This window comes from Nymphaea colorata, chromosome 12, assembly GCF_008831285.2.
Source record: "Nymphaea colorata isolate Beijing-Zhang1983 chromosome 12, ASM883128v2, whole genome shotgun sequence".
Classification (NCBI taxonomy): domain Eukaryota; kingdom Viridiplantae; phylum Streptophyta; class Magnoliopsida; order Nymphaeales; family Nymphaeaceae; genus Nymphaea; species Nymphaea colorata.
The window spans coordinates 17,141,743-17,165,510 of NC_045149.1; the positions used below are offsets into that span (position 1 = coordinate 17,141,743).

General features: G+C 40.0%; 2 protein-coding genes and 1 non-coding gene across 7 annotated transcripts; 1 reads left to right on the forward strand and 2 right to left on the reverse strand.

Moving 5' to 3' along the window:
* Window positions 1-1,652: 1,652 nt before the first annotated feature.
* LOC116265993 (galactinol--sucrose galactosyltransferase) lies at window positions 1,653-5,928 on the reverse strand. The gene is made up of 4 exons (XM_031647023.2): window positions 4,540-5,928; window positions 3,576-3,753; window positions 2,728-3,095; window positions 1,653-2,405 (listed from the first exon to the last, which is right to left on the reverse strand). Exons 1-4 carry the CDS (start codon window positions 5,911-5,913, stop codon window positions 1,845-1,847), a joined length of 2,481 nt encoding a protein of 826 aa, XP_031502883.1. The 5' UTR covers window positions 5,914-5,928; the 3' UTR covers window positions 1,653-1,844.
* A 2,110-nt stretch (window positions 5,929-8,038) lies between these two features.
* On the forward strand, window positions 8,039-8,110 carry TRNAC-GCA (transfer RNA cysteine (anticodon GCA)). Its single transcript has one exon. It is a non-coding gene; the product is annotated as a tRNA-Cys (tRNA).
* A 2,606-nt stretch (window positions 8,111-10,716) lies between these two features.
* On the reverse strand, window positions 10,717-22,796 carry LOC116265737 (FKBP12-interacting protein of 37 kDa). Of its 5 annotated transcripts, none has more exons than XM_031646580.2 (14): window positions 22,632-22,796; window positions 22,493-22,541; window positions 22,279-22,340; window positions 20,998-21,065; window positions 20,843-20,879; window positions 18,854-18,941; window positions 18,674-18,738; window positions 18,517-18,594; window positions 17,264-17,311; window positions 15,723-15,776; window positions 15,151-15,312; window positions 14,445-14,514; window positions 12,305-12,360; window positions 10,717-11,307 (listed from the first exon to the last, which is right to left on the reverse strand). In XM_031646580.2, the coding sequence occupies exons 1-14, from the start codon at window positions 22,653-22,655 to the stop codon at window positions 11,134-11,136; spliced, it is 1,035 nt and encodes a 344-aa protein (XP_031502440.1). In that variant the 5' UTR covers window positions 22,656-22,796; the 3' UTR covers window positions 10,717-11,133. The 5 variants fall into 5 exon arrangements, with proteins under 5 accessions (XP_031502440.1, XP_031502438.1, XP_031502441.1 ...); XM_031646578.2 differs by having other exon boundaries at window positions 22,279-22,349; XM_031646581.2 differs by having other exon boundaries at window positions 18,866-18,941; window positions 20,998-21,068; window positions 22,279-22,349.
* Between the last annotated feature and the right edge of the window lie 972 nt (window positions 22,797-23,768).

The following is a 23,768-nucleotide window of genomic DNA, read 5'->3' on the forward strand; positions in this document are numbered from 1 at the left end:
GAGACTTTTTAATTCGATAGAGAAACGGTGTTCTAAGGATCCGTTTGGATGGCGAGGGACAGAAGGGCTTCGAGGAACTTAGCTTTTGACTGAAGAACCTTCTGGTCCTTCTCAGGAGCCTAATTTTGGGTCATCCAAGTGAGGAAAATGTTTTAATTTGGACGTTAAGTTTCCATATAAAACTAGGGTTCCAGCCAACTTTCCTTCTTTGAACTATCCCGTTCTCTTTTCCTATCTCTTTTGCATGATTTGGAATTCGAATCCTAATACAATTAGAGGGCAAAAACAGGGCATATTTCATACAGCTCAACCTGCGCCCACATCTGAAAGCACTAGAAACTTTTCAGAAACCTGTTGCAAGTGTCACTTGGATCAGACATCTTCACAGCTCTAGAGGTGTCATCACAATGTACATGCAGCTTTAAGACCATACATTGCAGAGGTTTCTTCCCAAGTGACAACCGGTGCTGCTTTAGATGGTAGGCCTGTGCACTCCTGTCAAAGATAAAATGCCTTTGCATGTTTGGCGAATAACCTCAAATTACTGTGTGAGCTTGTTTGGGTGGAAATTTAGTTTATCCTTAAGCAAGCCATTGGAATTCTTTGAGTGTCTAATTCTGATTCTGCTTGCAGTACATTTTAAGGCAGTGAAACACATAACAAGTTAAGAGCATTGGTATGTACCCCTCAGAGCCAAAATGCTGCGAAAGGAACATGAACGTAGCAGTCTTGAGTGAATACCTAGTTCTACCCTCTTCTCCAAACAGAACATCTAGTAGAGTGTTGCAGAACAGGTTTCAGGTCTCTGTGAATTAAACAGCCTCTTAGAATAACTATCCCTGTTGCAGGTTACTGCTCCATGCCCATAGAAGGAAGTCATTCAATTGTTTGGATCTTGCAACAAGGGGTACGAATGGATTATAGCCAGATTTACTTACACAATCCCAAGCCAATGCAATTGGTTAGCTTCGAAGTCCTGGTAAGAATAAAAGACCACTTATGCCAATACCATAAATGTCGTTTTGATCGTTAGGATCTATGAAATTCAGTTGAAGGCACTTCTTTATCCTTAAGCAAGCCATTGGAATTCTTTGAGTGTCTAAATCTGATTCTGCTTGCAGTACATTTTAAGGCAGTGAACACATAACAAGTTAAGAGCATTGCTATGTACCCCTCAGAGCCAAAATGCTGCGAAAGGAACATGAACGTGGCAGTCTTGAGTGAATACCTAGTTCTACTTTCTTGTCCAAACAGAACATCAGTGGAGTGTTGCAGAACAGGTTTCAGGTTCCTGTGATTTAAGCAGCCTCTTAGAATAACTTTTCCTGTCGCAGGTTACTGCTGCATGCCCATAGAAAGAAGGCATTCAATTGTTTGGACCTTGAAACAAGGGGTACAAATGGATTATTGCCAGATTTACTTGCACAATCCCAAGCCAATGCAATTGGTTAGCTTCGAAATCCTGGTAAGAATAAAAGACCACTTATACCAATACCATAAATGTCGTTTTGATCGTTAGGCTCTATGTCAGCTAGTCTTAGGTGGAAGCATAACAATGGGTAACAGTCCACAAGATTGCAGGATTGTGGAAGGTCCTGCACTGAGAATGTAGCTATTCAATGTCAATAGCTAAAATGGTCCAGATCACTGCCTTCACATAAAAATAAAAATTTCTCATACATATCAGAATTTTGCATATGATATGTACCACAACAATGTAACAGTTTCCTGACAGTTTATCTTGACCGAATAGTGCCAAGAAAGTTCAGTTGCATGAAAGCAATGAATGGGACTAACATCAAGACACATCCCTGCAGCAGCAAGACCAGGAACTAGGCCAGTGCTTAAAACAACAACTCAATAAGAGAGAACCCAGAAGCTGGCCAAGCAACCTGAACCACAACCATTCTGTCTTCATAAGAGTGGTCAACTTCTTCTCCATTAATTCTGCATGATCTTGGGTTTTCGGACGTGAAGATGCGCATTTCACCATATCCTTTCACCTTAATGGACACTGTGGCCTCATTTTCATTGTAATCAACCATTTGAATTGCACCTCCAGTATTAAGCATGTTAACAAGCCCAATTGGAGCAAACTTAATGCCCTTAGTGGTGAAAGACTTCACAGGGGAGATAGTCAAGAGTTCAAAATCAAACGGTTGCAGTTCAATATCTAAGTTCTCTTGTGGTTTGAGGAGAACCAACTTCTTTCCTTGGAAAAGGTACACAGCGAACAGATCGACGCCGTCGACTGAAATGGGATCCTTCCCTTTGCTCCATTCTATATCCACCGGCTTTGCTGAAGCTTTTATTTGGTGGGAATACTGTGAGAAGCATTTGTTTTTCCTCTCCTTGCGGCACCATCCTCCGCCTTGGCAATTAAACGCTCCAAGTACTGCAGTAAACTGTAACAGAGAAACTATAGTATTATACCATAAGAACACCGTACAGGTCATCACATGGTTTGAAAGATTCAGATCTCGAATGGAACCATAGCAGGCACCAACTTGATCCTATTCCCCTAGGATCACTAGTGCATCAAGAAGTTTCATTTTGGCATAAATGGGAATCTACCCAACAAAAATCCAGTTACCTCGTAGAGTTACGGGTGATCAAAGATTCTTTTCAAATCAACAATCACATATAAAAGAAAACAAAAAAAGTTCGCAAATCCAGGGCGAGAAAGAGAAAGGAATGATTGAATATGCATTTTACATATGCATATACCTTATTCAAGTTCCATATCTTGAGGATGGTTTGGCCGTCGTGGAGCGGGTCTTGGAAGAGGCAATCGCGGGTGGGAAGGGCGTAGAAGTTGCAGCGGAGGATGGAGCCGTCGGGGAGGACGATGGTCTTGAGGAGGCGGAAGTTGTGGTCGCCGACGGAGTCGCTGACGTAGATGGGACCGCCGGAGATGGCGCGAGAGGCGGCGTGGAAGGCAGCGCAAGGGTGGGTGGACTGGAACATGTCCCAGTCCGGGTGGATGAAGTGAGCCATCCACAGGCTGTTGTAGGCACAGTGGACCATGTGGCATCCTTGCAGCCAGAACGTCCCGTTCGGGTCGCCCGATGGGTCGGTGCACCAAAAATCATCACCTGCAACATCCCAATTTTCCAACTCCTTTACTAATTGCTTCTTTATGTAATGTGCATATGTGAGCCTCAGTACATGGAACTATCGAAGACCAATTGGGTTCTTAGAACTTTTTCTATTCAATCGAGCTTTTAGAGCATTTTGGTAAGAAACAACAGACCGCTTCCTGCAAAAGCCAGTGCAACGTCCACGAGCCAAGTAAGTTTCTCAAGTTTCAAGTTTCAACCTTTTTCCAGTTTGTTTGATTTCTTGTTTCAGAGATACCATGAACAGAACGTCTTTTTTCTAGCATTCCGAGAATGAGAAGAACAAACGGGGCGTCCAGAGTGACCACGTTGGCATCAAATGGAATTGATGTTCCAGAATGTAAAAAGTTCATTCCACAGTGTTCCGTGGACCTTGGAACGCAGGGAAACAGAGTCCATGGAGGAAACGATATTGAGAAGTAATGGTGCTAGAGAGGGAGAGAGAGGGAGATGTACCTACGCGGCCAAGGCATATGGCATCGGTGCCGAGGAACATGAAGTCGTTGCAGTGCTCCATGCTGGCAATGACTCCATTGCCGTTGAAGTGCTTCCTCACCGAGTCAGTGAGAGCCTTGTAATATGCCTTGGCCAGCTCCACCCTTCCCCCATACTTCTCGCACACCATCTCCAGCAGCTGTAATTCAATCAATGTCATCAACGCCCATGCATAAGTCTCGTTATACATCAATGCTAGTTCGAACTTCATATTACGACGAACAAAGAGAAGTCTAGGCTGCCCCCTCTTTTCCTTTGCGCTCGTCGCTACCATTGATTGCCATTTTGCTCTAGCCAGTTCTTACAGATTTCTTACAATCTTCAATGCAGAAGCCCAAAGCCCAACCTCCTTGAACTGGTTCGAGCTCAATATTTGTTCGTTACTTTTTAATGCAAATTTTACATCTATCAAATGCATGAATTTAACTATTTAAGTCACTGTTCTTTCAATCTCCAAATAGCATTAATTACATCTATGATTTTGCTGAGGTTATTAGATATATCAATAGTACGCTACCAACTACATGAAAAAATTTCATGGTTGAATGCCAAATCTAGATGACGTCTCCTTATTGCATACTTGATCGGAAAAGAGACAAGCATCTTACGGGTACACCTACGTGGCATTCTCTGCTCGGTTGGGGTCCCAAGCTTCCTGGTTTCGCCCATGAGTAATTTCCCATCCCAAAAGAAAAATAAATGACCAGAAAGAAAAAAGGAAATTCCCGTTAAGAACTCAGCATTTCCTGTTATTTAAAAAGACGCCGTAGGACCCAATCTTCTGCGATCTAAAAGCTGTCCTCTTGTTTTTCTTTTTCCTCCTTTTTCTTTTTTTTTCTTTTTTTTTGCCTCTAATCGGAAACCTGCTAATCTAGAAATAACACGGCAAATAACACCGGCCGGGAAGAAAGGTTTCGGTACTCACATGAATCACGTCCACCTTCACCCCATCGATCCCGACGGCAGCAAGACGAGAGTGCAGCCCTTCATACAACTGATGAGCTTTCTCCGGCGGCACCAACCCCACGCCATTGTTCACAATCTTGTCCACGGCGAGGTCCTCCATTGTCATCTGCAACCCCGGCGACAGCCTCGGCTTGATGACCTCCGACTCAGGCATGCCCTCCACCCCCGGCCGGATCCCTCCCCAGTACCCACACAGCGCATGCCACACATACACATCCTCCACACTCTTAAACGTGTTCTTCAGCTCCCTGATGAAGCCCCCCATTCCTGCAGGGGATGTGCCGTCCTGCCCACTGGGGCAGTAGTCCCTGAACTTATAGTTTTCCTGGAATTTGATCAGCCTGCAAGGCATCTGCTCCCCTGCAGAGGTCCTGTTCATGCCCTCCTGATCAGTAATGGGGTCATCGTCATGGCAGATGGACTGCCACCCATCATCTATGAGCACCATCCCTGGTGGACACCCTCCCTCCACTAACCCCTTCACCCCTTCCCACACCCCCTGTGGATGCACCTTCAGGTAGAAGGCGTCCCAGGTGCACCAACCAAACTTGTCCACGATTCTCGGGGGCGTCTTCTCTTCCAGCAGCTTGAATGTGCCTAAATGGTGTCTTACGGCTTTCATGGCGTTCTTCACCAGGTCGAAGGGATCGTCACCATCAAGCAGGTATAAGCAGGCCCTGAAGTTCGATTCCAGGACTTGAGTCGATCCGCTTTCGACGCAGAGGTCGACATCGTTGGATTCCCCTGGTTGCAGGGATGCCCTGAAGGGGCCTTCCATGAGGGGGAGGAGGAGAACATAAGGGCGCCCGGAATCGGACCTGTCTAAGATCATGATCTGGGTCTCATGCTCGAGGTCGCCGCCTTTGTCGCCGATCCAGTGTGTAGTCCACCAGACCTTGAACCGGAAGATGCTCATGAACCTGATGCCTTCGAGCTTGCCGATCGAGACGACATGTCGGCTGTCAGCAGCATCGGCGTTGAAGCCAACAAAGTGGCCGGAATTAATGGGTGCTTCTGTGTGGTGGGCACCGAGGGAAGTACTGTAGGGAGTTAGAACTATGTTGGAGGGTACGTCGAAGAGGAAGGGGAAGCCATGGACCAAGAATTGGTGGCCTTGGAGAGTTATGGACTGCTGCTTCTTGTCATTCAGGGAATCTGAGAGGTCATTGGTTGTGTCTCTGATGACCTCAGGACTCATCTTCTTCCTAGAGGCTGAGCAAGGGCTGCCGCGACGGAGCGAGAGAGCGAGCCGAGGAGGCAGTTGTCCTATCGCTGTCCTATAGTAGAAAACTCGTAAAGCAGAACCCAATAATGGTAATGCATTTATAGACATCCATGCTTTAATTTTAGAACATGATTCTGGAAAAATCGTCTTTCTAGCAATTGTTTATATTTCTTGTCACATTGAGGACCAAAAATGAATAAGAACGGGAAATGACGCTGCTTACTGTTTACTTGGCTATTCACTGTGTGGTCATGGATGGAGGGCAACAACAGTAAAATCAAGCATTGCGATTGAACTGAATGGTTGGAAGAGTCCAAACGACCCCTTAAGGAACAGGAAAATGTTTGCGAACCATACACTGCAGACCTGAATTCCAAGCACAACCTATTTTAGTGATCTTTTTGTGAAAGCCTTTTACCTTCTTCATAAAAGCCAACCAAATCTAGATCATGGGTTTTAATAATTATATTCATGTGTATTTGAAACTCATTTATTAGTTTATTGATCTTAAACGACCTCACTCACTAGGGACAATTTAATGCATTGGACCTTCGGATATAATCAAATAAATTGCCATAAGAGCCCCATATTCTAGGAGCCCAAACTATAGAATTGAAAAAATTTAGGTTCAAGGTTTCATATTGGTTCCCTTTCTCAATCCCCAATTTGTACTGTTCATATGGAGAAATCCTTAACCCGAGTATACCTCTTGGATTTTGTTCTCAGGCTTCGCAATTGCATTGCCTTTTCTCTTCTGGTCATCCAAGGAAAAAAGATGGGTTTACCAGTGCCAGCAAATGCTTCATTCACTGGTTAAGGAGTTGGGACTTGAATTTTAATCAATTTAATGCAGGTCAAAACTTCATTGACACCCACGTATAAACTGATAGAATTTCTCTAAATTTAGCAAAAGAAAATCAAAAAGTTCTTTGTTAGACACAAAGCTTGGATCCAACGCAGTGTCAGTCTCCGGGCTTATGAACCTAGATTCATAGCCTTTTTGTATAACAACAACCAAAGTTCATTATCTTTGAAACAATGAATTAATGAATTGGTCTTAGTTTTATTTAATGAAATAAAATGTATCGACGTTTGTTCTTTCTATTTCTATGGGCATAGGTTTGATTTATAGAATTAGAATCAATCGTTTAATAACGCATGATCAGACAAGAAATTTATTCAACAGGCGAAATTGCAGAGAGTCCTGCTATAAACGGACGTCAATGGCCAATGCTGGTGCTCCTCGCCCTGGCAGTTTGTGAATCACGGCCTCTGAACGCCCACTGAAGGAGTCAATTCGAAGCCACATGCCGATATGCCAAGAGTTCTGTTTCTGGGGACTTCGGGAAATGACGAGACAGACAAAGACAGTGAGTAAAATAGCATTACTGTCATCTGCTGTTCTACAACAGTCTTGAGCGGCGAGGAACAATCTAGACGATGGGCATGAAAACCCCGAAAGATCGATTTTCTGGAAGACAGTATAACGCGTTTATACGACAACAAATGTCAGCAGGATGTGAAGTTGAAACCGTCGGAAAATTATATCAATAATCTTCTCGAGGAAGAGCCTGGTCCTTTTTCTCCTGTTTCCTAAAGGGCGTCCTTCCCACAGAGTGCTTTAGAGTTTGGGGAGTCGAAAGATCGAGGATGTAAGCGTTGGCAGGAGAATGTATTGGAAGCAAAGTTGTCTTCTTCAAGAAGGTAACTGAACTACTTATTGTTGACGTCCGCCTACAATTGGGGAAAACTCTCTGTAACATTCTTCTTCATCTTCAAAAGATTTGAGATAATGGACAAGTTAAAAGCCTGAAAAGAGGTGCACCTGTCAATGGCTGTTAAAATTCCTTTCTCCTTGATGATTTTGAGAAAGAGCAAAGGCATCAGCTACTTCTTATTTTCGTTTTCCTGTAGAATTTGCTTATTTCTTTTCTTTTTCCTTTTACTCTTCCTCTTCGAGAAGGTTGTAGCCGCTTTTTGAGGTCTCAGAATGAGTGGAAGCAGCTTGGGCTGCCTTATATCGCAGTAAGCACATGGATGGCCTTGTTTTAATGTCGTTTAGTTTGTCGATGTCGCTGCCGCTAGTTGAATATCGGACTTTTTAGTTCCACTCAGATTCCTACAACTTTTCGGAACTCCAATCAAATACAAGTCTTCGTGGTGGTTGGGAGGCGATTGCCCTTCTGTTTTGTTAAACGTTATATCTATTTATGGAAACAGCATCATTAACCGTGGGTCCATAGCTCAGTGGTAGAGCATTTGACTGCAGATCAAGAGGTCACCGGTTCGAACCCGGTTGGGCCCTTCTTTCCGTTTTTCCTTTTCCCAATTATATCCATAATAATGGGGGATAAGAAGAAGTACATTGCACATTTATTTGTGGGGCTAATGGATGGGCCCTTCTCCTCTTTCCTTTTGCCAATTTAGATCGAATAAAGGAGCAAGAAAAAGACTCTATTCCATATTGTGGGGCTAATTGACGTCATGGACACCACCAGACTAAGAGGAAGGAGTGTGGTTCCGCATGCATTGTGCACCCTCAGTTGGACTTTTCTACTCTGATTTTTGCGATGTAATCAACAACCGACGCCACTTCATGCACCTCCTTCCAATTGCTCTTCTATACACCTTCGTGCTTTTTTCCTTCCCTCTGCCAGTCCTCTTCTTGACTATTCCATTCTACTTCTTGATTTCTTGATATCTTTTATTCATAACGGACTAAAAAAATACATGTCTGCGAGGGCCACGTCCTTTTTTGTTGTCCAATAACACTAAAGATCAAGTGCCGTGTAATTAAGTGTGGTAGGAAAAGGAGAATGTGAATCATCTCAACTTGAAGACGCCGGATCAAGTCAATGCCAATTGATGTTGTGATTGTAAGCTCAGTGGTTGAAACTCAATGGTAACTGAAAACACAAAAAATGTTGTGTTGATGCATGAAAGAACTAACAATATCAATGGCATGAGTTTCTTACTGTAAAATGGCTGATAGCTAGTGCTTTCAGATTATACGTGTGTGCATGCTCTTGACTAATAATCCACACGCACAGTTGATGAGGCGCACTAAACATATCTAAATGTTGATAGGAATTTCACTGCTCTCCACTTATATTTGGATGTGTATGTGTAAGAGAGAGACAGAGAGATATCATAGTTAGTACCGTTAGCAAATTAAAGGCATAATTAGGAATAGGAAAACCCATTTCTATTTTTAACTCCAATAAGCAGATGAAAGATGCGAATGCTGTAAATGTCGGAAAACTTTTAAACTTGAGAAGCATAACAGACACATCCAAAGATTAATGGATGTGCAAACAAAACAACTTACAGTGCGAATTAAAACAAACATGGATCTTTTTGGCACATTAGCAGGGGCGGAGGGAGGTGTGGGCAGTTGCCCACTCTGAACCCAAAAAAAAATATTAATTTTGTATTGATATTTTTTAGTATTTTTATTACTTACATCTGAAGCCCCTAAAAATTTTAACTTTTATATTTGGTGCCCTTTAGCTAAAATTTTCTGGCTCTGGCCTCTGCATATTAGGGATCCCTTTCCTGGTTGAGGATTATGTCATCAATCGTATGTATTGCTCAATAATTTAGGTCACATATTTCGTCCGTAGTAAGAAGAGTGCACCGACAACTCAAACGAGAGCCTTTTGTGGAAACATTGACAAGACATTAAACGAAGTCGACATCTTTGTCAGTAGTTTTGGTTTGGATGAGTGGCCAAGTAAAAAAAAAAATATGAAAAAACACTTATTTACAAATTTTCATATTCAAAATAACACTCATATATATATAACAAAGCAAATATTTAAACATGAAGAACCTATGCATAAGTAAGACGAGTTATTACATATCCAACACTTATATAAACTAGTTCCAAGTTTTTGGCATCAGGAGCGGAGCCAGGATTTTCTTCAAGGGCGGGCTGAGATCTGGGTAGAGCCAAATTGAATTCAAATGCAAAAAATACATGACGCTTACCTTTTTACAACTTAGATCCAATACATGAACTGCCTTTTTGTCCTCGCAAACAAGTTGAGATGATTCACATTCTACTTCTTGATATCTTTTTTTAAAATTACTTTCTTAAAAAAAGAAAACTTTTTTTGCAAAAAAAAAAAAAAAGTAAGCTTCCTCTCCTGTGACGGTGCTTGTGAGGGATCCAATACATGAACTGCCTTTCTCAATTGTTTCTGTATTTGATAGCCTTGGATCAAAGTGCTGAATCTAATCTGAAAGCCCTTTTATATGGGATTTTTATATGGTAGCAGTAGAGCAAACATCCACCGGATTCAGCCACTTTATAAAAAGGAAAATATATAACTTAAGCCTCAGGTCTAAGAGGAGGAGGTCTGACCTCAAACCTCGGATCTGAAATCCCCAATAATTTCAAATCACATGCAAAAAAATTCTATTCAGTTCTATCATCAGCACTAGGCCTCAAGTCTTAAGAAAAATTCTAAGAACCCTGAATAATTGTTTGACCGGCGAACTACTTTTATGCACTATCGGTGCTAGTATTAGCGAACTTGATTTCAATATTAAACCTTGGATATATTAATATATTAGTTTTAAATCTCATTAAAAATGAGTCTTCAGGACCCTCAAAAACTTTTGTTATTGGGTTAGCCATATACTTTCACATGTTCCTAGCATTCACATAACATCAAACATGCAAGCATCGAGGTCAGCACACATATATCAAAAGGCGAGTTCTATCTGGACAAGTTTAGGTGGCAGGTGAAAGGTGAACGGACAGGCACCGTCTTATAGAATATTCCCATTACACGCATCTCTACCTCCATTGTGCACGAGTAAAAGACGGAGAACGTAAGAACTTTTGAACGATTCAGTACGTTAGAGCAAAGATTGTTCTAAATCTCAGAAAGAAACACACGGAGCTGACACCTGAATTTGGGATTTCAATGACGAAGCTTAGGAGACGAGCAATCAGACGCCACAGGAGCGACGTGGCTCCCAAATTGAGAAAACCCAGCAAGGACACGTCAAATGTTACAGTTGCACCTCCTGCCAAATAAATGTTCAAAAGGGCAATGTACCCCATCTCCGCTCAACCCTGCTTCTGGCCGGCTGGTTCTCAAAATTGAACAAGTTACAGCAACAGTACAAACAAATAGCCACCAGAAATTTGGCCGAACATATGCTGCCCACACGCCCATCCAGAAAAGAAGAGCGTTCTCTTTGTCACCACAGATCAGAAAGCGATAATCCCAGCTGAAGCTACAAGAGTTTGGTACATGGAATAAAATCGCCACAACTTCTTGAGATGGAACAATGCGTATGGAATTGCTAGACTGACTACTTCAGGTCCATCAAATCTTTCCCTCCATCTTCAACCTCAATTTCCCGATCGGTCTTCTGATCACCAACTTGGTCTTTATCTTCTTTGCTGGATTCCTTGCTGGCAGACTCCTCTTTCAGTCTCTGCAACTCTTTATCCGTCTCTTCTAGTCTTCGCCTCAAACTTCTCACCTGGCAATATCATGATGTTCTCAAAATGCAAGATTTCTAATACACAGCGATAGACACAAAGCATGGGACAAACTTTTGCACAACTGTGCAAGCAAAAGCTTGGGATATCATCAGGCCACGGGATGAGAAAGTGCTCTAAATGTGCTGACGGTAACTTAACATAGAGAGAGAGAGAGAAATATGAAAAGCTCTTCCCAAAAAGCATCAAGATCGTCCCTCAAGGAAAAGAAAATGAACAGTTCATGGAATGATTTTGGTTTATGGAGTGTCAACATCCAGTCAAGGTTGCAGCAGATCTAGGAAAGAGGCCCTCCATTCTTCTTCTTCTTCTTCTTCTTCCTCTTCCCACTCTATTCCTCCCTGACCGACCAGATTCAAGAGTTCTTTTTTCATTTGATGGGAATGATCAAAGTCAGTACCTATAGACTATAATACAATACAACCAGGTACCGACTTCAACACCATTAGAGCAAAAAAAAACCTTGTTCTCAGAGCAAGGTACTCACTACTGCCAGAAATATCCACAAGCCCCGGAGAGAGATCCTTTATGAATCAAGGTATACAATCTAACCCACTGTTATTAACAATTGTCAAAAGCCACCAAGTTTCTCTTAAAATGCAACTAGCACATAAATCTAAACCCCGTAGAAACAAGATCCGTTCTAAATGTGCAAGGTAGATAAGTTTTAGATATTAAGAGCTTGAATTCTGGAGTGCTTATTCACGTGGGGTTGAGGGGAACTTGAGGCAACCCTTATTTGTGTGCAAGCAAAACCCACGACAAGCAAATCCCATGACCATTCTACGTGTGTTAGAAAACACAAATCAAACTACCCCTAACGTCCTCCAAGTTATTTACAAAAAATAAAGCAATAAAAAATAAAAATAAAAACACAAATAAGATATCTTCACCATATGAAAATCAAAATAAAAAACTCAAACAGTTGACAATATTGTTCTAGTCTACAATTTACAGATAGACAGGAGAAAGGGTTACCGTTTCATTTGATTTTTCAACGGTTTCATTGAGCTCCTCCATGTAGTCATGCAGTCCTAGAAAAGTAAAACAAGACACAACAAAATAAATTAGGGTCTGACGAACAAAAAATTACTGTGACCAGAACAACTGAATAACTAGAACAATTAATATTCTGTCACATGTAATAAGACTTCAGAATACTTCAAAATGATTTCTTGTTTCTGAAACATCAACAGTGCAGCTTTTAAATGTTCTCTACAACCTCCCAGCCTTTGGATTCAGAAGAATGTACAGACAAAATGACAGATTATTCCTGACAATTCTTGCTTTTCGGTAACTCTTGAATTAGAAAGTTGACAGTCCTGTCTGAAATCCCACCAGCAAACGCGACGACCAGGAGATGCAAATATTGCCATGCTCTTTCTGTAAACATACCTCACCTGGGATGACTTCATGCATTTTATGTGTAAAGTTAATCAAGTGTCGATGAAAGGCTGCTGGGAGTAATGCTCCCTCCATTGAGCATGACCTCAGGTCAAAATTAAAGAGGTGAACCCAGGCTGCTGGGAGTTATGCTCCCTCCATTAAGCATAACCTCAGGTCAAAGTTAAAGAGGTGAACCCAGGTTTCTGGGAGTTATGCTTGTGTGAAGTTAATCAAGTGAATTGTGGTCCTTGAATATTAAAACCAGAAAATAACCTCAGGTCAAAATTAAAGAGGTGAACTCAGAATACTGGAGGGCATTGTGCAAGGGAAATGTTAACTGGAGGAATATCTGAAAGCTAATTACAAAAGTAAGATAAAAAGTACTTGGTAACCTAAACCATAGAATAAGGACGTGTGTCTGTGCATGTGAATGTGTGGATGAGAGAGAGAGACACACACACACACACACATCAACCAGCATATAACCACAAGCAGTTTTGGTTTATGACAATCACTTGATACTGGGGAAACGATAATGGGCTCATCAATATTTTTGAACTTCATCATGAAGTTGTGTCATCAAACCGCAGTTTAATCTAATGTTATAAATCAAGGATATAAATCAAGGCACTATCGCAAGAGAATGTCCTGAAGAGTTAGTTCTCTACTTCTCAGGAATTTATTGGGATTTATTACAATGAATTAAAAATAAAGAAAGTTTTGGAAACAAAGTCACAATATAGGGAAAGATCACTCTTTGGCCCTCCTCAATAAGCTTCCGCAGGAATCCTCCACTTTCAAACCAAGGATGTGTCAACCAATACTATGCTGCTCATGTGCCTTGCATGTAGAGCTTGACACAGCATCAGAACATCATAAGTGAATGAATAGCTATACCAGCTCATCCTCCAAATTGGTTCACATATCATCACTTAGGCTGCATGCCAGGTAGACCAATCCTATGAATAGCCTGTTCAAAATCAATTGCATGATATGACAGGCTCAAGCTTGTAACCTGTCAACTTTAAACTCCACCACTCTAGATCTCAAAGTTGAACCACTCAATAAAAAATCTTCCTCGTTGATCATCTTCTCAACATAGGTATCACACAAACAGGGCATCACACAAGCTACAATATGGAGACCGTCTAGGTTGGTAAGGATACAGCTCTATATGTATACAAGTACATAAAACTTTGCAAAACTCTTTACACGTCAAATTATAGATTAACAATAAAACACTAATAATTGTAGCAAGCTAGTACACATTAGACCTAGACACTTCTTGTCCACCGTAGCTCAATGACCTATTTGAGAAGGCACCTAACTACTAATATGAGTGAAAGACAGGTAAAGCAAGCTGATAAAAAAACCCATGTTACGTAGTTACACCATGTATAATTTATAAAAGAGGTGAGGGACAGGATTTTAACCCATCATCTGTAACTCAAAAGGTCCTTATTACCCTACACTGAAAGAGTTCAGGGAAGCTGTTGCCAGACTGAAGCAATAACTAAAGAAACTGCCTTAGCGACAGCATGGGTTGATAAAGAAAGGACTAAAAGCCAAGCCCAGTTTTTTACTCAAGCAAACAATCATAATCTCAGTGCACCAAATCCAAAGATTCAACTGTCAACTTCTCAAATAGCAGCTAACTATCAGGAGGATATCCACCATAGAATGAAGGACATCTGCACCAAAATGTTTAATCAGTAACCCCACCCAAACTTACCTTGGAACTGTCGCCTTAGTTCTCCATTTTGGGATTTCTGCATAGCAAGTTTCATAGCCAACTCGTGTATCTATAAAGAAGGTATAAAAAAGGATAGATCATTAAAGAAAAGCACGCAAGTAAACTATACACAACATAATCAATTGAATTATGCCACCCATGAAAAAAAATGTCAAGAATTAGTAATTTAAATCTTGCCCAACAATCTGAGAGAAATTCAACCAATCAAATGCTTGTCCATTACAGTAAATCACGTTACCTGCAGTAAGCACTAGGCAAAATATTATGATATTTTCACAACATTACTTGCAATATATAATTTTTTTGGAACATTAATTGATCTTATGATGTTTTTCCACAATTAGCAATTGGGTTTAAAATGCTAACAGTATCGGGATATTTTCAATACAGAGGAATAAAAAATGTATCATGTGCCAGTGAAAGGTTAAACTATTTTATTTCCAAACTTTCCTTTCTTGATATTTATTGCAACTTGTAGACATTGCAGGAAAGTGCACTAATATGAACTATGTTATATCTATAATCTCTTCCCTCCATGTCACACCATCTGCAGCGAGTTTCTGCACCCTAAACCGATGTAATTTCACAATCAGATCCATGATACTGGAAATATACAATCGATGACCAAGAAAATAAATGGTTTATCAGTATATGCTCAACATATAGCAACAGAGGTCCGATATACCTTTCCTTCTGAGGCCATCATTCCAATCTCTTCATTTTCCTCCTGCAGTGTCCGGCATTTGGCCATCAACATCTTCCCCATCTTGCTTTGAGGGGTGAAATTGACTGCTGCAACATTGTCCTGCAGCTCTTTTACCTTTTTCTCCTTCTCCTCAACCAAATTCTTTCATTATCAAAGAACACACATGGATTGGGAAAGACCCAAAAAAAAAAAATTATCAGATTTTATTGCAACAGCATAAATGACTAGGGTCTTAAAATGTGTGCCTCAACAAATCCAATTGCTGAAAGAATGAGCCAATTATCCATGGAGAAGAGTGCATTTGAAAATGATAGTAGTAAGAAGAAATTAAGCCTGGTCCATTCTCATCCAAGAAAAAACTGCTGCTTCAAAGGAAAATGTCATTAAAAGAATGCTTATTCAAAAATAGAAAATAATATTGACATACAAAACCATCCAGTTTGAAGCTGCATGTAATGTCCATGCATATTGAAAATGTATATGCAACATGAAAACATATATGCCATCTATATCTCTGCATATAGATCATATTCTGACACTCCAGAGTGCACCTTTAGACGTGTGAACTCCTCATGAATGGCTGGGTCAAGTAGTAACCTTCTGGCCTGCACAACAGATCCGATCAATATGGTCAATCAGCATCTCTCATTACCACATATATCCACATGGAAATCAAGTTTTTAACTTGTTACTGGAGAATGGAAAGGAGAAAAGGAAAAACTTCTAGTAATGTATGGTTTGAATCAATGTTGTAAAGAGTGTATCGTAAGCCGTATCGGTCTGGCTTTATGATACATTGTATCATAAAATATCGTAACGTATCGTAACTGTATCGTATTTTTTTTAAATAAAAATTAATCAGAAAAAATAGAAAAAAATCCAAAAAAATCATAAAAAATCAACGTCATAACTGTGTCGTAATGTATTGTAACTGTATCAGTGTCTGTATCGTACGATGCATGCAATACGGGCACGATACACCACCTGTTTACGATACATTACATGTACCATATCGCATATTTGAAACGCGACGATACGTATCGCCGTATCGTACAATACGTACAACACTGGTTTGAATAATTAACATAAGCACATATGAACAACTGACTACAGCAACAAACTTAGAAAAAATTAGTGTGATGACATTCCGAACTTGTAGCCTCGCTATTCAATAAAAAAGGTGACCTACATTAAGCTATTAAATCATTTCCAAGTAAGGTGATCTACATAAAACTACCAAAACATTGACCACATTTTTTCTCCATATTCATCCCCACTTTATGAGCCTAGACATATTCATCCCTACTTCATAGCTACTAACGAGTCCGTATAGAAGCATTACCAATTACCCATTGGAGAAATTCATGCACCTGTCCTCATCTAGACAGATTTGAAATTTTGCCACCAAAAGCACACTAAAGAATTTAAATACAACCATAATCAAATTAAATATACACAACAGTCACTCAAATTGAATATACAATAAAACCATAAATTGACAATTGACATCAGCTAATTTGCGTGTGCAAAAAGCATGAAATTCTGTAGATGATAGATGATTCCTGAACGCATACACAAATCCATTAAAAAAATGGAAAAAATGCTAAAAACCATCTCTAATATAAACAAGACCCAGTAACATTGAACAAAAGACATTAATACAACTACAAAGCATAATCAGCTCTGAGCCTCTTTGATGAAGATACAACAACCAGAGAAGCTTGCTGATCAATGATGAACAAAGCTTGCTACGGTAAGGAAAAAGGTAAAAGTTAAAAAACCAAATGCTAGCTTTTCCATGACAGCAATAACAGGAACAAAAAAGGTAAAACTTGATGATACAAAATGAACTCACATTTTAATTGCATAAACAAATTAAACATCAAAAGATAATGTATAACTAAAGAAAATATTTTTTTCCTACGATTCATTCGCCAAAATTACGATATCATCGAGAATATTGAATTATTTATTGCAGTAATTGCAGCTAAATATTTTGTCTACAGAAACAACAACATCATGGAAATTCATATGGAAATGCCACAAGGTGTTGCATTAACTATTGCATGAGATAAACACAAAAAGATACTACCTGCATCGATGGTGGCCGCATTTGTGCCTTTAGATCCCGAACAGCTGACTGCAATGTTGCCAAACACAGAAAGGGGCATCAGTAAGACATAGAAATAATACCAATTACCAACAATCATATCCCTAAGTACACATAGTAAAGAACATTTAAAAGTACAATATATGACATAAAGGTATATAGATGCTATTAGTCAGACCATACACATGTCAAATGCATGAAAAAAACAAAGCCAGTAAGCCACTATTATGGAACTTCTCTACAGAAGAATTTGTTCAACGACTTGTACCTTGTTAAATAATAATAGATTAACGTGATAAGCTATGTAGTGCAGACATAGTTACACTGTTACAGTTACTAAGTTTTTTGTTTATCCACATTCTGATATTTTTCCATCAATTCAATAAAAAATGTTGTAAACAAAATTTTATAGAAGATAACAACAATCAGTAAAAATTATACGGAATAGCATAGCATACTACCATTCACACTTCCATATCCATGCAACAAATTAAATTAGTGTAAAAAAAAACACACGCACACACATACAAAAGCACACGGAAAATAAATTTTCATACCACATTGTGCATGGTTGTCTCATCTTACAGGTCGGTAAACCCAACAATCGCAAGCAAAATTGGATGCAGAGATTTTAATTATTATGGTTAAAGATTAAGCCATAAATGCATATTGTACTTGTTTTATGGAAATCAGTAGTTCCAAATATTGACATGTGGATGGACTTTTATAAGACTTCAAAACCAAGGACTCAATTTTCTCAGGTATTCAAACAAGCACTTATACAGGCACACACATACACATGAACAAAGAAACACTGCAAACAGCAATGAACCATGCACAATGAATACGCAGGATCAACTTTTGTTAAATCATTAATGCACTGTCCATACACAAGTGAGTAGCGGGTATACGAGAAAGCATGTGCATATACAATACCAACATTCAGTTAAACCTTCATTTGACATTTTCAGTAGTTATAGCTTGCCTGTTGAATATAAACAATTTTAGTTATTCCTTTATGCTCTGGGCATGCCTTCGAAGTTCGAACCATAATTGAGGCCTTCTGTTTGCCTCTTCACATTATTGAGATAACAATTGGGCCAAGTGGGATAAAACTTTTTCAAATATAGGTACTGGTTGACAATGAACTTAGGCTTTGACAATATGTGCTAGTTGTTGAAGAAATATCTCAGGATGATGCACGGTAATACGCCTTTCAGTGTCAAAAGATTCACCTTCAGTTCAGCAATTTCCTGCTCCCGCTTAGCAAATGTCACAATAAATGCAGCTTCCTTCTTCTTTGCTTTCTCCAGCTAAAAAATGAATAATGTCAAAACGTAACTAGGAAAACATGGCATTTTCTATTCACATGATAACACCCAATAGACCAACCTGCTCCTTCAATGATTCCTCAGAAGATCTCAAATTCTGTAAATAATTTACCACCAAACCTGGCTCTGTAAGTACACAACGAACTCCGTTATTAATATGCACAAAATCAAACACAGATTCCAACTTTACTTAAAATCTTTATGCTCGTTGTTCTATAGAATAGTTTGACAAACCACACACCAGGATATGAACCTGGAGGAATAGCAGGATCATTTTGAAATGCAGAACGCCACTTCTGGATTTCTGATTTGGCAGTCTCAAGCTCTGTCTGAAATGACAAAGACGGAAAAGTGAAAAGAGGCTGTACTAACAAGATACCGAATGGAGGAACATCTACATGAATGAATAACCTCACACTCAAGCTAATAGCAGGTAACTTACAGATTCACAGCTTTGAGAAAACAATGCAAGTATAGCATTTGCATACAAGTGACAACAGTTAGTTGAGATGCTGAAATGAATCTATAATAAAAAATAAATAAAATGTGTGCATGTCTCCACCTTTTAGGAAACATGGGTTGGAAATGCTGCCTCTCTCTCTCTCTCTCTATCCATCTCTCTCTCCACATCATTATCTTTGTATCTGCTAATAATTGCAGATGCCACCACTCATTGTGTCCACTAACCATTTCCACCACCACTTTTCTCTCTTCTCAACATCTCCAGCTAAACTCCTCCTTTTACTGCCAAAATCTCACTCTCTTCCAGTCATCAGCCAAATTTTCTTCTACAACTACCAACTTCTCTCATCCATCATTCCATAAAAGAACTTTTCTGCTTATCATCACTGCTTGCTTGGGTCTCTAAATCTGGGTCTCCTACCAGCGTCTCCTTTCTTGCATAAAACATATCACAATCTATGTAACATGGGTACTGCTCCAAAGGAGCAGTACCAGTACCGTACCGGTACAACACGAGTATGGGTACGGCGTCGGGTACGGCCTGGGTGCAGCGTTAGCCGTGTCAAGTACGGTCAAAATACCCGAGGTCGAATCCGACCATTTTCAGACTCGGTCAAAGTTGACCGAGTCCAAAATCGTCCATTGCACGTTTTAAAAAACCGTTTTTTTCCCTCTCTCTCGCACGATGCCTTTGCCCTCTTGCCTCACCCCTCTCGTCCCTTGCCTTCTCGCCCCTTTCACCCCTCTTGCCTTTCTCATCCTCTCACCTCTCCCCCCCTTGCCCCCTCTCATTCCTCGCCTTTTCGCCCCTTGGAAATCCCAAATGACAGATTTTTTGTCTTGAAATTCTTAGTATCTACAAATTTTGGATCATGATTTAATGAATTATGAATATGCTATTTTGTTTGTAATTTATATATATTTATATATATATATATATATATATATATATTATTTATATGTGTGTGTACGGCCGTACCCCCGCACCCAAGTTTTTGGAAAATGATTCGTACCCGTACCCACACCGGCACCCGTACCTATGTGACATAGATCACAATTCTCAACTTCTTGTGCTCAGCATTTAACTTTTGTTAAGACTTGCTATTCTAGAGCATGCTGTGTAATGGAAAACAAATATAGGAATAGTCTGTTGCACTATACTTGTAGATTTACTTTTTGTGGAAGAGAGAAATGCATGGTTGCTTTTTGACGTTTTTGCTAGTCTTCCAAGGTAACTTAAACAGAAGGCTAGGGAGCAAATATGCCTTCCAATCACATTGTTCACTTATTATAAGTTTATTTGTCGGCTAGTAAAAAGATGAAAACCCTTCCAAACAGGAGCTGCTGATTGTGTAGCTGTCTTGTGTATGAAAGCATTGACTGCTTATATGTACGCAAAAATATGCCAACTCATAGAAGTGGAATGCTAAGTACATGTTAACAATGATTGAACGTGAAACTAAGGTCCACAAAATAAACAACTCATAGTAAGCAAAAATATCAATTGCATCTGTCAATTTTTGCTGCTCTAGTTTGCATTATCAGCATTTTATAGCCCTCATTGTCTTTGTCTTCATAAGAGATATAGGGAGAACTTCAGAAAGCACGTGCATGCAAAGCCTACACAATTTAATTTCAATATAACATGACAAAACTATACTCTTTCTGCATAGCAGGCACAGGATAGGCAAACACATGAGATAGCCAGAAAGATAAACAAACAGACATTTATACATTCATCTAACAGGAAAAGAGAACGACGGCATACCTGGCAAGTTGCAAGTTTGTCCTTGCAATTCTGAAGGCTGACATGAACAAACTCATTAAGTCAATTAGGATAATGTCAACAGAGGTAAAGACAAATGTCCTTTCCTTTTCTGCAAGTGTTTGATAGTGTACGAATTGGAAACGTAAACAGATTACCTTTCACGAAGAGATAAAATCATCCCTGTTGCAACACCTGGTGCACTTTCTTCAGCCATTCCATGCCCCTTCTTTTGGGGGGAAAAAAAAACAAAAAGGTCAACAATTTACAGGACCACTTATAGCATCAGTGATAATCCTTGAGACATAAACATTATTTTTTATGTTATGCTATCCAAAAAAATTGAAATGTATACCAAACAATTATAGAAGGTTGAAAGTATATAAAAGGATTGAATTCCCTTGCAGTCTACTAACATCTGCCGGTCATAGTAAGGCATGATGGATAAGATATATTTGGCATAAATACATGAAGAAGAAAGACAAGATCATTCTAATTTGAGATGTCACAAAGTAAAGTTTATGAAGGCAAGCCAAAGTGGCAGGTTGGCAGACAAGCTTGTGCAAATGAAAAACAAGCTCAAATTCTTCATTTCTTCTGCTTAAGTAAGATTAGTGATTGGTCTAGCCGATGTTGTGGAGAGAGAGAGAGAGAGGGAGAGAGACTTATTTTGCCATATAAGCAAATCAAGTTTCAAACTCTTAGGTCATCCAATGAGGTTAGGTCTCAACGATCATCTGACAGTAGCTTCTGACCAACTGGAGCACAGTAGGCCCCCTTTAGATAACTTGCAGACACTGGCACCAATCTAAATTAACCAAACGATTAACTAATATCAATTCAAATATTTGCAAACATCTAAATTGGCACCTGAAGTCTCTCCTGATATTCACATCTTTCAGAGGAACATGATGACAAAGTAAACTCGCTTAGACAACTGTTAGTGTTCAGCATATCCTAAGGGAGAACAACCACGACATTACTGATGGCTTGGGCGCCCCAGTCAGGCGATGTCTTCGCCAGCCGATCAAGTCAAAAAACCCCAACGCATAAGTAGGAACAAAAGGTTCTCCGCTAACGGATTATGCTCCTTCTTGATTGAAGCCGGTGCCAGAGTACAAAGTGGTGGCCGTTCTAGTCTTCCCAGTATCATATATCTTTTCACTGTTACTTGAAAGATTGCAAAAACAGTACTTATAACTGATCCATTTATCTAACAAAGGCTTTACATGTTTGAACATACTTTGTTGAGCGCCACGAACTCATAAAAACACGCAATCAGTTGGGGCAATTCGTCATGGTACCGTCGTCCCAAATTCAGTAAGCCAAATCCATGCCACCATTTAGGGCAAGAAGGTGAACCCCGAATCCCTAGACAGCTCAAAGATGAGAGGAACCACACAATCGGATAACAAACAAGAGGATACACGAGACGATACCTTCTTGGATGAAAATATATCCTCTTCTTCGTCATCGAGATCGCCGAAGCTCCTTTTACTGCCTGCGGTGCCTTGAAAAATTGGGCAACACTAAGAAATCAAAATATATCGAACCGCGAAAAAACGTTGAAACGATGCCTATAACGCTGCTGGGAGAGTGAGAGGTGAAGCAAACAACAAAAGAGGGAGAGAGGAGAAGCTCGATTGAAAATACCGCGACGTGCGCTATGAGTTCCGGGAAAATCCCCACCGAAATCGTCGTCCTGCATTCGCGAAAACCATTTTAGACGTAAAAATCACTCGAAATGCAATCGATTGGACGAGATCGAAAGGGAAAGGAAGAGACGATTTACATCATCGCCCGGAGAGGAAGCCATTGATCTCAGCCAAGTCCTTCGCTCAGCAACGATCGATTGCTCTGGTGGTGAGAAGACGCGAGCGAGGGAAGGGATTCTGGCGCCAAATCTTGCTAGGGCAAACTTAAATCTGACGCCCTCCGCGTTCCCAAGCGCCCAACCAACGACGCCCCGTCTTTTATAGTTGGCGCGGTCACGTTTCGCGTGCGCAATGGAAGCGCAAGATGTGTACGTATAGAACAAGCGGACCTTCTTTCGAAACAATAGTGGGGACAAGGCGGTAAATTTTATACGTTTCCTTACACGTGCAATGCTATTATACGATGCCTTTTTATACTCGTAATCTTATTGTAATGCCTTTCTTTTGTTGGTTCGTGATCGTCCGCCTTGTTTAGATTAGAGCCTCGCTCACATGGACCGGCAGACGAAACCGCTCCAGATTTGGGCAGCATTCCGAGTTCGAACCAGTGACCGACCACATACTTGACTTTGGCTAATGCACCAAACTGTTTAGAATTTTCATATGGTGTTGTGACATACTTGATGAAATTGTTAAGTACTAGCCAATATTATAGGGAATGAGATTGAAGGGAACCTAATCAACTGATATATTAAAATCTTTAGTGTAGCGCATGTGCGATAACAAAATGTGTCTTAAAGGTTCATTTGACATTGATACACTTTATAAGTGTCACATGAATCTACCCAATATGTTGAACAAATTTTATAAAATACGAAAACATAAGTTCCAATAATCTACTAAACATTCCCACGGTGTTATTGTTACTAAATAACCCATTAAGAGTAATTTAACTCGAAGCATAAACTAGCTGACGATCAACATCGCCTTGTACAGCGTGCTTGGTTGGATTGGCAGGTTGGTGAAAGTTCAGTCATCAATTTTATTTTTGTGTGCACTATTCTTTAGACGGTGCACCACATTTTAGTTGATTATCTCACTCCCTATCGAGTTTCAGAAGTACGCCCTAAACCCAGAGGCAAGAGAAAAGGGTGAAGGGATTTTGTATTCTTGATGTATATACCAAAAAGAATTAGAGGAGTATAGAACAGTTATAGATGCCATACATTGGATTTCCCAAATGTTTGATTTAAATGCTTTTTTAGGTTTTAAAA